Source organism: Melopsittacus undulatus, chromosome 8 (genome assembly GCF_012275295.1).
Source record: "Melopsittacus undulatus isolate bMelUnd1 chromosome 8, bMelUnd1.mat.Z, whole genome shotgun sequence".
Taxonomy (NCBI): Eukaryota; Metazoa; Chordata; class Aves; order Psittaciformes; family Psittaculidae; genus Melopsittacus; species Melopsittacus undulatus.
This window is the reverse complement of record NC_047534.1, coordinates 26,697,171-26,713,398: the sequence shown is the minus strand read 5'-3', so window position 1 is coordinate 26,713,398 and position 16,228 is coordinate 26,697,171. Positions and strand designations below refer to the sequence as shown.

The window sequence follows — 16,228 nt, the reverse complement described above, 5'->3', positions numbered from 1 at the left end:
GACAAATGTATACAAAAAGAGTTGTTTTTTTTTCCAGCTGCATCCATAGATCTTTTAATAACCAGATGTCAGCCATGTTCCCAAGAAGAAAAGTGTGGGTTTGACTATAAGTCAAAGTAGGTAATAATGAAAACCAGCAGGGAAACAGATCAAGATCAGAAAAATAAATACCATTTGGAATTGGTAATATGAAAGTAAAGTACTGCAATGAAATACAATTCCTGTAGTTAAGAAGTGGCGTATTTAATTCATCTCAGTGAAATGCATTTATCTATGACATTGTAGAACAATGCACAAGCAAATTCAAGTAAAAACAATGTGAAGCAGTAGCAGAACTTTATTGTAGCTTGTAAACATACAATAACAAAACTTATAACACTGTATTCTAAGAAAATGTTGATTTTCTTCAGAAATACCTCCCTTTGAGAGAAAGAGACACTCAAGAGATTTGAAATTCAAAGTGAATCGCATCTACTTTGTCTTTCCTAAACTAATCTAAGAATTTCTGAAGATATAAGCTCACAAGTTTTTCCTGCAAAGTGAACAAGATTAAACAAATGCCCTAGGTTCTTAGCAGTATGTGATCTTTAATGTTTTACTTGACAGTTGTCAGGTGGTGGCATCAGCAGCAGCTTGAGTCTGTTGCATCCATTGCTTCTCATTCGCACTCCTTCTTTTCCACTTGAGTGAGGCCACCAAAGCCGATTCCTTTGGGACCAAAATTTTTTGCGTAGCAAACTGCAAAAGGAGAAGAGAAGTAAATGGCATTCTGAATGTTTTGACATAGAGGTAAATGACTTTTGGCTTTAGTACTACTGCAAAATTTAAATTAATAAAAGGAAGGAAATCTGAATGGTTTCTTTCCCAGAAGTGTTGACAGTGTGCAACTGGAGTCACGTGTTTGAATTAAACAGAAGTTGCATCTGATCTTCTCAAAAAAAAAAATAAAAAACAATTGAGGAGCTCCATGTATTTAAGATGTAACATTTTCATTAAAGCTACTTTGCTACCTGAAAACACCCAGTAAAACGTGGTCTGCACAGGTAATACAGGTAGAGTAATAAGTCAGAAATTGTACAAGGAGGTTAAAAAAGGATAGTTCAGAAACTATTGATGGTAGTTTAAACCATTCCATTTCAACTTTGTATTGCTAAGTGTATGCATAGCTATTGGTCAGAACTCTAAGGAAGTACTAAAGGTCAGCAGATTTCTGCAGATATGATAATTTGATGACATGCAATTGTCAGACTGTACGTAAAGCCACAGAATTTAAGTATTCTTCTCCAGGATTCCCTGTCTATTTTAGCCTAGGATATAAAAGCTTTGCATGTTTTTCCTCTTAAGCTGCTTTTAAGAGTCAGGTGAAATCTGTGAACTTTCTTGATCCTAGGAAAGCATTTGGATGTGTAATGCAACATTAATGTGGAAGAATCTTTGACCTTTCATTGTCAAGAATTCAAATTAGGACTGTGACCTGACATGGATGACAACCTTTAGAGCTCTGTACCCTTGAGTATTTTTTACTTTCCTTTTAGTGAGTGAGATTCTGCAGGTACAAGAGACTGCCCAGCAGATCTGGCCAATGTTCCTGTTGAAAGGTCTGAGGACAGAGATGAGAGGGTGTTATATTTGTAGAAAAATTACAACCTGAAAAATTACCTGTTTGCAATAGAAGACGATACCACAATGTTACCCCTGCTTTCCGAAATTTGTTAAAAAAAGATAAAATGGAATTTTGTAGAGTCGTGAAGCCTGCAGCAAGGTAAATCATGATGGCAGTACTAGATCTGAAGAGACTAGATTTTGATTGTCTCAATAACCCAGTTCAGCTCATTGCAGTTCTTACCTTTACAGTAGAGCTCTCCGTCTTTGTCTGTAACATTCGTGGATTCTAAGCTCTTCCCACAAATAGCACAGCGGAAGCATGTCTTATGCCAAGGCTGAGGAAATCAAGGCAATTCATTGTATGTTACCAAAAGCACACAGCTAGCAGATAGAAGGAACAAACTATTTATTTTTAAGGTGTGAAAAGGTTAACACCATTTTGTTGGTCTTACGGCTTCCATTTTTAGGCATTATGGGTTAGTCTTTTTTTTGATTACTTCATTATCCCATGTCAAGATCTTACCCAGTCACTTTGTTATTAATGGAGGTCAGGTGAAAAGCAGGGAGCTATATTATTACTCTTGGTTTGGCCACTTCTTTTGATATGCAGAGATAATATTCTAGTGAGAGTTCCTAGAGCAGAGAGCTAGCATGTCCTGTGAGACGGGCCTTTGTTTTTTCTAGTTGCAGGATCTCTTTGATATATCTTCAATTGTCACTACCAATAAATGTCCCCAGAGATGGTAGCAGAATACTAATGCTAGTAGAGTCAACCTGAACAGAGACCAGGAGTTGTTCTTCAGACACAAACAAGATGTACAAAGTTGAAGGCAACTTACAAAAAGCACATGGTTTTAAACCTTGAATGTACATCAGACTCCAACAATTTGCTGATTTGTCCTAATGTTTTTTTCATTTGAGCAAAAACTTGAAATGTCAAGGACCCATTTGCTGTAGTTTCTCACCATTATAGAAGTGTGTTGTTTCTGGTCCTGTAGTAACTACTTACTTTTCCTCCTCCCATAATCTTCTCTGCAGCATACACGGATTTGCCACAACGGGGACATTTATCCACATCTACCATCATTTTGGCAAATTTTGATGGATTAGTTGGTGTAGAAGGGCGAGCAGGCTTAGGTGAGCCCCTAAAAGAGAAGTTTCCAGTGGTTTAAAATACTGCTTAAAATTTGGATGTCATTCTAGAAATGTAATTTAATGATTTTTTTTTTAGGGGTAAATATTAAATGACTGGGTTTAGACCTGTGAAAGGGGAAAAAATGCAATTTTCTATTGAATTCTGTATTGTATGTTTGAAAAGCTGATGCTTAACCTGTTTGGGACTGCGTACATGGAGCTGATAGCAGCAACATGCAGAAAAGATTATATTTAATGAAAAGTAAAAGTAGAATGTTGTGTTATTGAGAGGCAAGAGGGAAAATAAAAGCAAAAGACTTCTCTGTTCTTTCTAACTGGCTGTCTCCTGGCACTCAGCGAGTGGAAAACAGAAGTAAGATTTTGCATGCTGCTGTTTCATTAGTCCCTGTGAGATTTGGAGAGGGAACATAGAACAGGGGTTCTTGGCTGGCCTAGGGTCAAAAGCACATCAGGAGAGCAGCTTTGCTTTGTATTTCTGTGCTTTGTGCTTTGTCTTGGTGCAAGGTAAAGCCTTTCACAGACTGGCTTTTGAATTATTGACTTGTTCAGCTGCAACAGGTCACCAAATCTACAGGATGTGACAGTTTTTATGCAGAACTGTGCCCATAATGAATTCATATCTTACAAGAAGCTACAGTTAAATGCATTATTTAAGCTTTTATTTCCTGCACAGGATATTGGTTAATTTGCTTCCCTTATACAAGAAGAAAGCGTCACTGATTTGTGAATGTGGAGCTTTTGGTTCAGCTGTAGCAGTTATTTTTCTCCTTCCTAGTAGCTGACACAGTGCTGTGTTTCAGCTTTAGCCTGATGTTGTGGTTTAAGCTCAGCCATAAATCAGCCAGGCAGTCTCTCTCTCACTCCCCCCTTTTTCTCTCCAACGTCCAGATTTTCCTCCTCTGCCCTGCTGGGAAATGCTGCATGGTCTCCTGCATGCTCCACTTGTCCCGGGTGCCAGAAGCTGGACCCAGCTGAGGCTCCCAAAGGTGGTATCTTGCTCTCCGCATCCTCCTGGGGCTCGGGCTCGGTGGGCAGCTGCTGGCGAATGCTCTCTGCCGCGGGGCTCAGCTTCTCCACTGCCTCCTCCCACTGCTTGGGAGCCATCTCCTTGCCCTCCTCAACCATCCCAACCTCCTCCACTGGCAGCCGCTCCCTCCCGGCCTCTGGACCTACTCCTGCCACCACTTGGTCCCTGGGACTGCTCTCCTGGGCCACTTTGGCCGCCGCCGGCTCCCGGGACCGCTCCCTCTCAGCTCCCTGCATCATCACGAGGACGGAGGCCAGGACAAGGGCCAGGACGGTGAAGAGCAGCAGGCCACGTCCATCCCGCCCTGCTGCCAGAGCCCACTAGTATTATAAGTCATAACCATAAAATACAGTGAAACAAGAACCTTAGGCCAAGCCCCCCATCTGATAAACACTAACATAGCAAGTACCAGCTGTAAGTAAGGTACAACATGCTGAAACTGTGAGATCAACTTTGAGTGCCAATAAATCAGCATCGTGACAAATGGCTATTAATCTGAAACAATGAATGCTTATCACAAACACGATTAGGCACACTCTGGTCAGATCTGTCGTTATCTCAACCCCTCGTGCCCTGTGCCCTACGTTGGTCACCAAAAAAGAACTGGTGTGGTTTAAGCTCAGCCGTAAATCAGCCAGGCAGTCTCTCTCTCACTTCCCACCCCATCTTCCCCCCAACCCCTGCTCCTGGAGGGATGGGGAGGAGAATCAAAAGAATGTAACACCCACGGGTTGAGATAAGAACAGCCCAGTAACTAAGGTATAGCACAAGCCCACTGCTGCTGCCACCAATAATAATAATGCTAAAGGAAACAACAAGGGAAGAGAATACAATACCACCTGCTGACCAATGCCTAGCCTGACCCAGCAGTGAACCACCCCTTCTGGTAACTCAGTTTACATCCTGGGCATGTCGTGCTGTGGTATGGAATACCCCTTTGGTTAGTTTGCGTCAGGTGTCCTGTCTCTGCTTCCTCCCGGCTTCTCCTCCTCCCTGGCAGAGCATGAGACTCACAAAGTCCTTGGTCAGACTAAACATTTGAGTAGTAACTAAAAACATCAGTGTTACCAGTGCTGTTCCCAGGCTGAAAGTCAAAAACACAGTGCTGCACCAGCTACTAAGAGTGAGACAAAAATGACTGCTACTGCTGAACCCAGAACACCTGAAAGCAGTACTGATAACACACCGATATTTTAGTTGCTGTTCAGTAGTGTTTAGTCTGATCGAGGACTTTCCAGGGAAGAAGGGAAGCTGGGAGGAAGCAGAGACAGGACACTTGACCCAAACTAGCCAAAGGGATATTCCATACCACAACACATCATGCCCAGGATGTAAACTGGGGGCAGTTACATGGAAGGGCTGGATTGCTGCTTGGGTCAGCTCAGGCAGCGGGTGGTGAGCAGTTGTATTGTGCATCACTTGTTGATTGGATTTTTTTGCTTTTTTCTTTTAGTTTTATATTCTCTTCCCTTGTTATTTCCCTTATCATTATTATTATTGGTGGCAGCAGCAGTGGTTTGTGCTATACCTTAGTTACTGGACTGTTCTTATCTCAACCTGTGGGAGTTACATTCTTTTGAATCTCCTCCCCATCCCCCTGGGAGCTAGGGGGAAAAAGGTGGGAGGAGTGAGTGAGCAGCTGCATGTTTCTGACTTACCTGCACAGCTTAAACCATGTCAGAATCATAGAAAAATACTATGAAAATGCTCTGTCAAAGAGGATTATGTGCTTTTGGAAGACGGTATCCAATTACAGTTCCTTTGTTCAAACACCTCAGTGTGTTTGTAAGTATTACTTGAGCCACAGGGAGGATTTAAAAGTGTTATTTCCTCCATTGAGAGGAGAGTTAACAGTATGTAGTAGTGTGATTATTTCTGTAACAGTAAAACCTCACTGTGTTTTAGCTTCTGACAGGAGGAAAAAAAAATTCTTAGGTTCTGTGGTGAACGTGGCATTACAACTGTGCTACTAATGGTACATTACAATTGCAGTTAGTATTTATGCCTATGCTGGTATATAAGGGCCAGGAAAAGCACCAGCAAAAGGTGCCATCGGTGGGATGTATCTTACTGTTGCAGATTCAAGCCCAGATGGTCACCAGTATCAGTGCTGAGACATCCTGCCCCTTGTCCGAAGCCAATTCCTTTGGGACCATATTTTCTCCCATAACAAGTTTTGCAGTAGATTTCAGATTCATGTGCTGCCACTGTGGTACTGTCCAGAGCTTTCCTGCAAGCCACTGAGAACAAGAGAAAAGAGGCATTTTTATACATCAGGATTTTCAAATTGGAATTCATAGGGTTAAGAGTAATGACAATTAGTATTTCTTTTTGCTTATCTTTGCAAATACAGGGAAACAAGATATCCTGTAGTCAGTCTAGAACTTCATTGGGCTGTTGCTGAAGTAGTTGTGCATGCAATCAATGTGTTCTTTTGCCACTTTGAAGTTCTACTTTAACCTTAGAAAAATCATGGGCTCACCAAGACAATTTGTCTGGATCTTGTGAAGGTTAGTATGGATATGAGATCATCATCCTAAACTCCCAACCTTAAAAAAGGCAAAAAGGAGGTTGCAGGGGTGTTGGTTCTGCTGTGCATCTGCATCTTTTGAACTAGCCACTCTGTGGCACCTTTCTCATCCCAGCCCATGCTGGTTTATGTGGCATGCTTCTAAAAGAGGATATAAGGTCCAGGGTCAGGCAGGACATGTGTTTTTATTTATTTGATGAGTTGCATAACACAAAGCAATGATCACAAGTAACTGGTGGGCTCTGCTCTGGCAGTCTTCCTCCAGGAGGGCAAGAGTACAATTATAGCTGTTCCAAAACCAGAGACCTCTTCCTAGTCATGTTCTTATAGAGAGGTACTGCTTGGCTTAGCTCACTAGGAACAGTCCGGGAGACTTTTAGACAGGAGGTGCCATAGGAATGCCCAGCATTTGTAATGAAATACAGATTACATCCTCTACAACACTGCTTGAAACCAAGCCCCAACTTGGAAAGGCCAAAAGCTAAATGAGTGCTAACAGCTGCTTATTTGGGGAGCTCAGCAAGCAAGTATCCATGTTCTGGGAAACACAAGCTGCACCCAGAGCTAAGTGGCATTGCTGAGATGGATCTTGCACATGGTTATTCTCCTCTGAAACCTGGTCGGCATTTAGAGGCTGGATCTGTTAGCAGTCCAGGGGAAAATCCTTGCTGCTGATGGATGAAAAGTGGACAGTAATGAATGGCAAAAACAATAGTAGCTTCACTCCTCATCTGCCTGGTGTGCAGTGTGCGCTGCAGTGTTCTGGGTACTCAGCATGAGGTAGCTCCCATCCCACTGCAAGAGGATGAAGCTTTCAGTTCAGAGTGCTTCTAGAAATGTCAGGGTTTGTAGTATGCTTAGAAATTGAAATTTTAACACTTCTTAGAAATTGTTCCCTGTGTCAATGGAAAACTCTCCACCTCCCTTTTAACCCGTGTGTGCCCCACATAGTGCATTCCAGTCATGCACAGGCTCTTGAGAGCTGGGTAAGTGAAGGTGCTTAGCTCATGTAAGCCACAGAAACTGGTGAAATACAGAAGTGTTGGCAGTGGTTGAAAGTTCAAGCTCGTGCAGAGCTAGCTGTCTGATTAGTCCCTTTCCCTCCATGCTTATTTTCACTGTCCTGCTGTGAGTCCAAATTGACCCTCATCAGGGAATTTAAACTGATACTGGAACCTTTGCAGTTTTAATTCTATTACTCTCTGTGTGTGTTTGGGGGAGATAATTTGCAAGGACCTTTACAGTTAATAGAAATAAAATGAAGGGCTTCTCTAAATGTGTGAACCTGATCTCCTCATGTTACAGTCTCTTCTCCTTTGAGATGGTAATTATGTTTGCTAAGGGAGTTAAGGAATGATGGAAACTCTAGGAGTAGATAAAGCGTTTCTATTTCTGGCACTTTAGGGATACAGTATCAATTCACCACAACAGATGGAGCAAAAGCCCTTGAAATGCTACTGTTAAAATAACTTTGAGACCTGTCATCTGCCAATAGATACTGTTGGTGAGCCCCACCAAGAAGTTTCAGGTTAATGATGTGGATCCTGCCAAATGTCCATCACAGCTGCGGACTGAGAAAAAGCTGTCAGGGAAACAGGGTAGGCAAACAGCAATCTCATGTTTGTGGGGAAAAACTGTGAAGAGAGTGTGATTTATAGTTTAGTTTCTCTGGTTCTTACTGTGTTCTTCACAGGTTGGTTGGACTTGTTCATAATTTTGGCCAAATTGAACTCCTTGGTTGAAAACCACGTGGTGTGGTTTGTGTGTCTGCTCTAATAAAATGTAAAATACCAAATACATTTGAAATATATTTGAGATAGAAATCTAGAAAAGTCTGGGTAGGTTAGGTGTTTCTGTACCTGAGATTAGGTTGGGGAGGATTGTTTTTGAAATCCTAGAATTGGTTAATTGAAAAGCCTATGAACATGATACTGAGTCATCCAGAGCTGCTGATTAGTGTGTGAATCATGGGGAAAATAAATCCGATTAACATACCTCTCATACGCCATCTGGGCTTAGATGCATCTTTAGCTTCTGACCCTAAACATACTTCTGCTGGGAATCCTTTTTTTAGTATCTAACCTACTTTAATTCAGACTTACGACTACCCGGGGCCAATCAAACAAACCCCCCAAAACCCCCAACCACCCAAAACCAACCAACAAAAGAAAACCCACAACAAACCAAACAAACAGCTGGTAAAGCTAATGGTTGTATGTTGATGATCATGAATCACTAGGAAAAAATCAGTTATGCCAAGAACGAAGCTTAAACTTGTTCCAGTATTAGGAGGGAGAGAAAGTTATTAACTATGCCCCACTAGGACAACTGTTTATATTAGACACTAGAGAGTCTACTCCTTTGTTTCCTGTTGAATCATTTTCTAGTGTTTAGTAAAGCACAAGCATCAATTAAAGCTTTTCTCATAACTGCTGCATTCATGTCCCTTTCCCTGTAGTTTCTCTGATACCCAGTATTAATTGCTATAGTCAGTACATGGAAGCAATAAGAAGTCACTAGGTTTGATAAAACCGAGACTTTTTAACCATTCTGCAAGCACTGGCTGAAGGTTGTTAATTAACTGTAAACTTCTTGAGGAAAATCTTTCTTACTCAGTGTTTTATGCTTCACTTGCAGGTACCTAGAGAAAGGCAAAGACAGCTTTAGGGTGTCCTTCAGACTGAATTCTGCATAGCACTATACCATGCCATCTGGTCATGTTGGATCAGTCTCATGCCTTCAAATGAGAAAGGAGGGTGAAAAACTGGATTCAGTGGCTTCTAAGCTGTCATGCTGGAGTTCATACTGCTAAATCTCAAGTACTAAATCTCAAGCATTGCCTGAAAAATAAACTATTTAGCTATCTTTAGTTCTTATCTAGATAATGGCTTTAAGCTGACAGAGGGGAGATTTAGATTAAGCATTAGGCAGTTGTGAGGGTGCTGAGGCACTGGCAAAGGCTGCCCAGAGAAGCTGTGGCTGCCCCATCCCTGGCAGTGTTCAAGGCCAGGTTGGATGGGGCTTGGAGCAACCTGGTCTAGGGGAAGGTGTTCCTGCCTGTGGCAGGGGGTTGGAACTGGATGAGCTTTAAGGTGCCTTCCAACACAAACTAGTCTGTGATTGCTTGCTGCAAAGGGCTAGAAAATGGGGTTTGATTACTGAGAGCTGCTATGGAGTGGCATGATGGCATTTCAGAAAACTCGCTGCTGTGTTTAAAAAGAGGTATGTTAGTTTTCCATCCTTCCATAACTAAAAAGATGGGAAATGGGTTTTACCTTTAGGTTTCTAGAGAGTGCCAGACCAGAATCCATCTGACTGTGCTGTACTTTGGGTAGGATGACTAACATGTGACTGCCCTCTACTTTGAACTTCCCCAGAAGTAAGATGCAAAGCTTCACAGAACTTTCTCTGTGTGAAATCCAGTCTGATGCTGGTTGCTTTCACCATCCTGTATGTTGCCCAAGGTGTTTAAACTGCTGTAGGCATCCCATGAGCAAACACATTAAATTGAGGAAACTGTGAAACTTGCTTATTGCACGCAGAGTAGTACAAAAGCAAATTTACTGTCTTTAATGGGAGCTTTTTACAGAGCTATGTGAATACTGTGGGGTTAGAAGAGTGTAGCCCAGCTTACTGCAGAGGAAGCATGTCTTGTGGAAACTCCTTCCATTGCACTGGATTTCCTCAGCATGGTACACAGTCTTTTCACAGGCACCGCATTTGGCTCCGCCTCCCCAGTTTGGCATCTTTATATCTGAAGAGTAGCCTAGAAAATCAAATTATATCATTAAATACATCACTAGAAGTGAACTATTTTAGAAATAACTGTCCTGTGGGATTCTTTTCTGTAAATAAGGATAGTCCTTAGCTCCGTATATCATGAGGGTAAATACGTGAAAGATGTCTCAGTGAAAAGGTGCCAAGATCACTCAGACCTCCTCTGGAGAGGTGGAGCTAGCATTTATTTTTCAACAAATTGTCATTTTCTTTCAATTCTGACCTCCCCTGTACCCCACGGTAGCCTTTCCCCTCTGTTTTTTTGCTCTGTGTGTGTTGATCTGGTTTGGTGTGGCAATTTTTAGTGGAGGTGAGCAGTCATTTTGAAGCATTACAGGAGTTTAAGCAAACATGTGGACAGTATTTGGCATTGTTTTCTACAGAACAGCATTCTACTGAGAGTTTCTCCTAAGAGACAGCAGATAGAACTATTTGTTCCTCCCAAAGCAAGTGCTAGTTCATCCAGTGCCACATGAGCTCCCTCGGTGACACATATAGAGGTAATTTTTGGTGTCAGTATGATACCGTTTTACAAATTCACACCTGGATATTCCACATTGACATTTCACAGATGTCCAGTGTTATTTCAGAGGATGCATTAACAGAAACAAGTTCTTTCTTGCACGCAACAGCTGCAAGATCACTGTGCTGTGCAGCCATTATAAATGAATAATAGTTGGGTTCTTGAGGTGCTTAAGGTTTTTCTTTGCCAATTGTTTTTAAATGTCAGGGCAGTGGTTACTGTTCGGTCCTTGTCATTCCAGTTACTGTTGGAGTGACTTGCCCAAGGTCACACAGGAGCGCACAGTGGGAGCCAGCAGCCCTGCTTGGGTCGCCTGACCTTCTTGATGCCTGCGCTATCACTCACCTGAAACAACCCTAACCTATGGTTTGCTCTTCTGATTTCTTGTTTGAGTCATCATTTCTGGAAAGACTGGGACGTCATCTTGTCACCTGCACATTGCATTATCAGGTTGTTCCAAGCTCCTGGCACAAGCCTTCCTTCTTCTTCTTGGAAAACCAGTCACCTTCTTTTTATAGTTCTTCCAAAGCCTGCTTCTGCTATTTGTGTGTGATTAAATTCACCCCAGAAGATAGTCTTTACTAAGAGAAGGATTTTGAATGTGAATCAGGCCTGGTACCAGAGAATTTTCTTCTGAGGTTGAGAGAGGGGAATTTATCACAGCAGTGCTGTAACACAGCTAGGATTATCAGTGGCTTGGATTTTAGACTAACATTTTATGATTTCTGTACACTGGATGCTAATGTCTTGTGTCTATCATCCTTTTGGAGACTTCTGTACCATATCTTATCAATTTCAGCCTGAAATGAACAAATTCTACACGCTGGCTCTGCAAGCTGGACCTGAAGGTGATACTTTCTGGTATCTAACATTAAAAATTGTGCCATGGTCTATAAGACATATTATAGACACATTTGCTACCTTCCAGCAAAAGGAAGGTAGCATACAAGTGTGTGCACACAGTGAAGCACTACTACCGAAGACATACATAGATGCATGCTTATGTTTTACAACCAGTGTTTGAGAACAGTGGGGATACCACCATAACCAAACATCTTCACTGTGGTTTTAGTATATCCCTAACCCTGTATAATTCCATTTCATTGTTGGGGCTGTTACCTGTGGGAGGCAGCATACCTGCTGTCCTCATGTGAGATCCGACCTCCTCTTTGTAAGGCTAGTTTAGGCTCAGCTGAACAACCTCCCTGGCTCATACAACAGTTCCCCTGCTGTCATAGAGCATTTTTCCTCTCCTTTAGGCATTATCTACTCTCTTGAAAGGCTGTTCACAAGCCCAATTGCTCTGACAGCCAGAAAACAGTAACACAAAAAGGAGAAGAAAACTCAGCTTGTCTCTAACTCTGTTTATCTGTAATGCAACAAGTAAGGAAAAAAAATAACCACACACAGGGAACAGACTGAGTTTTGTCCCTTCTTACTTGGTGAAGGTGTTACTCAACAGCACTGTTAAAATCTTTTTTTTCATCTTTTAAGTGGGAGATGAAGGAATGGAGAGAAACCTTTCACGTAGGTAAATTCTTACTGTCTCATTCCACCGTTCTAGCTTTTCTCCTATTTTAAAGTACTTTTGTTCTGTGCCATTTTTTATTTTTTTAATTAAAGTTATTCAAGTAATGCATTGACTGTTTTAAGAGAAGGGAGATTTAAAAGAGATTAATCAGTTTGGTAATGCTTTCTTAAATATTCACATGAGGTTTTTGTGTTCACTATGTTCCCTTTCAATGTTCCACATTTCCAGTCAGCTCCCTGCCCCGCTGGAGCAGCACAGACAGCTGCCTAGGAGAGAGCAGGTTCAACATCCAGTCTCTGTCAAACTGCTTCTGCTGGTTTAGTTCCCCTCAAAACACACACCAAGCACCTTAGTCTGTGGCAAAGGGGTACTTGTTGCAAAGCAGCTCTAATTACATCATTAGCTGAAGGGAAAAAATAACCTCTGAATAAAGGCTGATAGTGCGCGATAGTGAACCTTGTGCTGTTACAGGCTGGGGTTAGAGCTCTGAAGAGAGCTATTGCTCCTGGGGCTAATTATGGCAACATGACTGGGCATGCATACACATTTTCCATGTTTTTCTGGCATCACCTGATGGGAAGCTGTAGGAGAAAGAAGTCACAGTGACAACATTCCCACGAGGATCCCAAAGTAAGAAGGGCAACGTGTGCTTCCATTAACTGCTGGGTGAGGAACCAGGATAGGTCCCTGTTCCTCATGTCATTGCTGTGCCCATCTATTCAAACACTGAACTGCAGGAGCCATCTGGGGGGATGCTGCCTGTGCAGCAAGCAGTATTACTACAGGCAAGTAAATTCCATAGGGGATGTGGCACCCACAGATTTCTACTCATCTAAATTATAATGGTGGATAAAGTGCAAATAGAACTCCATCTCCTATTCATCATAAGAAAAAATACACCCAAAATCTTGATTTCATTTAATTTCATGACATGTCACTATGTAAATCTCCTTGAAATTCCCTGACCGTTGTTGTCTTAATCTGGTTAACTTGCAGTCATTGCTAACCACATGATACATAGTGAGGAGTAGAGTGGACCCATTCTAAACACATCAAGTGTATGACAGGGAAACTTGTGTGTGTCAGTATGGCAACGTTTGCAGGCACTTGCAGTACTGTTAAGCTGGAAGAGTGTTTTGGGCTTGCTGTAATAATACTCAGCAGCTTGTATCATTCCCCTTCAATATACAGCTGCTACTGGAATAGAATTTACACATAATGGATGTGCAGCCAAGGATACGTGCTCATTGTTATTTAAGGTTTGTAACATTGCTCTACAGGCCAGCCTCAGAACAAGGGAGCCTTTGAAGTGCTTCTGTGCTCCTGCACAGGTGTGAAGAAAAGTGGGCTGTGAGTCATGGCATACAGATCTGGATGTCACTGAACTGTCAGTGTCTCTAATTAGAGTGATATTGGTAAAAATATGTTTAGATCCATTGATCTAAGTGGAAAGTGGATGCTTGATGTAGTTGTGAAGAGCAGTAAAAGACAGTGCCAGTGCTAGGCAGAGTAGTGCAGATGAAAAAGATGCTAAAAGTAATTCTGGTGTTTCCTTGCCAAGCATGAGTTTTTTTCCCTTCAAAACGCCTACATGTGTGATAGTCTAGAGCTCAGGTTGTATCTGAATGGACTGCAGAAGTCCTGTATGGTGTGGGTGGGAGGATTAGCTCAGGGGGACACAGGTGCTACAGAATGGCTTTGAAGGATAAATGGAATGGGAGATGTTGGCTCCTGACCACTGGTACAAATGGTGGTAAAAGTGCTTGATCAGGACCAATGGCCTGGCATCTCTCTCTGTTTTAGTCCCAGCTGGCTGCTCGGTGTAGACTCAGAATCATAGAATCCCAGTCTGGTTTGGGTGGGAAGAGACCTTAAAGCTCATCTAGTTCCAATCCCCTGCCACAGACAGGGACACCTTCTACTAGACCACATTGTTCCAAGCCCTGTCCAACCTGGCCTTGAACACTGCCAGGGATGGGGCAGACACAGCCTCTCTGGGCACACTGTGCCAGGGCCTCAGCACCCTCACAGGGAAGAACTTCTGCCTAAGATCTCATCTCAATCTCCCCTCTGTCAGGTTAAAGCCATTCCCCCTTGTCCTGTCCCTACAGGCCCTTGTCAAAAGCCCCTCTCCAGGTTTCTTGTAGCTCCTTTAGGCACTGGAAGCTTCTCTAAGGTCTTCCTGGAGCCTTCTCCAGGCTAAACGAATCTAGTTAAAAGTGTAAAAATATCAATTCCTAACCTAATAAATAACCAATAAAAATATCCAATTAAATCACTGTCTACACTGAAATGCAAGTATCAAGGCCACACTGAAAATTCTTTTCCCAGCTCAAGTCTGCGGGAAGTGCCAGTGCAGGCCAGGACTTCACTGTGGTATGTAATCATAGCAATGCTGCTGACCTGTCCTGTGACCACCAGTGACTCCTTCAACTGCCCTTAGTGTTACTGGTCTCTCCAGCAGCATAGGAATAAGGACATAAATCTTCCTTTATTAAAACAGCAATAAAATGCTTCTACTGTTTTTTCCCTGCAACTGCCGCTCACTCTTGGTTTTACCTGGATGTGTCTGCAGCAGAAAGCACAGTTCCTGACCCTGCATCTCATTAAACCTGACTATGGTTTTGTCCAAATCTAATCCATCACAGCAAGCACTCTCAGCAGAATAGATTCCCAACAGAGAGAACAAATGTCTTTGAAGATGGAGCTCATTTAATGAAGACATAATATTATTAGGTATTTATAATTATAGAATTATATAATCATAGAATTGTTTGAGTTGGAAAGGTCCTCAAGATCATCTAGTTCCAACACCCATCTCTTCTATTCCAGTGCATTCAATGGGCTACGGATACAGGTACATTTTGAGATTACTAAAGAGTGTTGTGCATGTAGCCTCCACCACCATCTCCTGATAACTAGCATGGTTCCTTTATTTCTGCAGTAAAATAACACGTAAGAGATGTGAATTTCCACACTGACACAAGAAGTAGTTTCATTGACACTGGTCAGTCCAAGTTACATGAGCCCTTTTGAAACAGATTTTAGATGCCTTGATATGAAGCACAAGTTGTGCTTCATACAGCACATAGAAAAAAGCTGATAGAAAACCCCAGGATCCTGTGTCTGAGTCCTTTGCTTTCATCTCTGCCCTTCCATGTTTTCTTGCATGGTGATGCCATCTTGTAAAACCTCCCTGATCCCCAGTTTTGCAAGAATTTAAGACTGCACTTGCGAAAAATGAGGCATCCTGGCATTAGAACAAGGTATGTTGCTCTGACTTAAAACACAAGGACCTCACACACATGCTTGCGTATAACGTGCTAGAGATCTGTTGAATCCTGGGATGTCAGCTTTTACTTTTCCTTCCATAAGATCCTTCTCTTAACCCTTCTCTGTGCACTAAGTCTTCTAAGTGCCAAGCAAAACTGTTACCGACTGAAACGGTGCCATAGTAATTGAGATCATTAATGAAGATCCCCACAGCCCTGGTCTTGCAACACTAGTAGCTACGCAACAGGTTGAGAAGCAGTTGGCTACTCCAAGCCTTAACTATTGCCCTCAGCTCTGTAGCAGTCATATTTCTGTACTATACCTAAACATTTATCTTTGTCAGGCAACAAGTTTTTTTCTATCATCTGTTAGGAAAAAACAAAGAATATGCAAACCCTTATCATTCTTGATAGAACCTGACATATCTACTTACCGGAGTTGCCTGATGTTCCTCCTTATTTTCTTAGGCCTTGAAGGGTTTGAACACTAGGGATTCCTGCACTCTTTAAATGCAATGGCCACCGCTATCAGCCCTATAAGCTGGGAGGGGAGGGCAATGAGAGAGAGTTTCAGGGATCTGAGCAATGCCATTGCTATCACCAAGCTGAAAATAACCTCTGACAAAAGCCTGGCATTTCATTACCATGATGTCCACTTGTGAGTAGGTGGACAAAAATGCAGCCCCTCAGATTACATACACCTAGAGGGCATTCCAAACTGCAGTCGAAGAGATCAGAAATAAAGATTCAAGTTGTAGAGCTGTTGCTGCATTGCTTGAATGTGAATCATAAAAGTAATGACTCCTGA

General features: G+C 42.2%; 1 protein-coding gene across 2 annotated transcripts; it reads right to left on the bottom strand.

Moving 5' to 3' along the window:
• Positions 1-658: 658 nt before the first annotated feature.
• On the bottom strand, positions 659-15,971 carry CSRP3 (cysteine and glycine rich protein 3). Of its 2 annotated transcripts, none has more exons than XM_005150563.2 (6): positions 15,855-15,971; positions 9,952-10,083; positions 5,859-6,027; positions 2,615-2,750; positions 1,847-1,940; positions 659-738 (listed from the first exon to the last, which is right to left on the bottom strand). In XM_005150563.2, exons 2-6 carry the CDS (start codon positions 10,061-10,063, stop codon positions 659-661), a joined length of 591 nt encoding a protein of 196 aa, XP_005150620.1. In that variant the 5' UTR covers positions 10,064-10,083; positions 15,855-15,971. The 2 variants fall into 2 exon arrangements, with proteins under 2 accessions (XP_005150620.1, XP_030906194.1); XM_031050334.1 differs by lacking the exon at positions 15,855-15,971 and adding an exon at positions 13,780-13,803 and having other exon boundaries at positions 9,952-10,063.
• Between the last annotated feature and the right edge of the window lie 257 nt (positions 15,972-16,228).

Bases quoted from the DNA above. Each gene is read 5' to 3' on its own strand.
- CSRP3 (XM_005150563.2), bottom strand. From the start codon at position 10,063: ATGCCAAACTGGGGAGGCGGAGCCAAATGCGGTGCCTGTGAAAAGACT. The intron at 1,941-2,614 runs GTAAGTAGTTAC...TGATTTCCTCAG, and splicing joins AGATTATGGGAGGAGGAAAA to CCTTGGCATAAGACATGCTT. The intron at 739-1,846 runs GTAAGAACTGCA...CTCCTTTTGCAG, and splicing joins CGGAGAGCTCTACTGTAAAG to TTTGCTACGCAAAAAATTTT.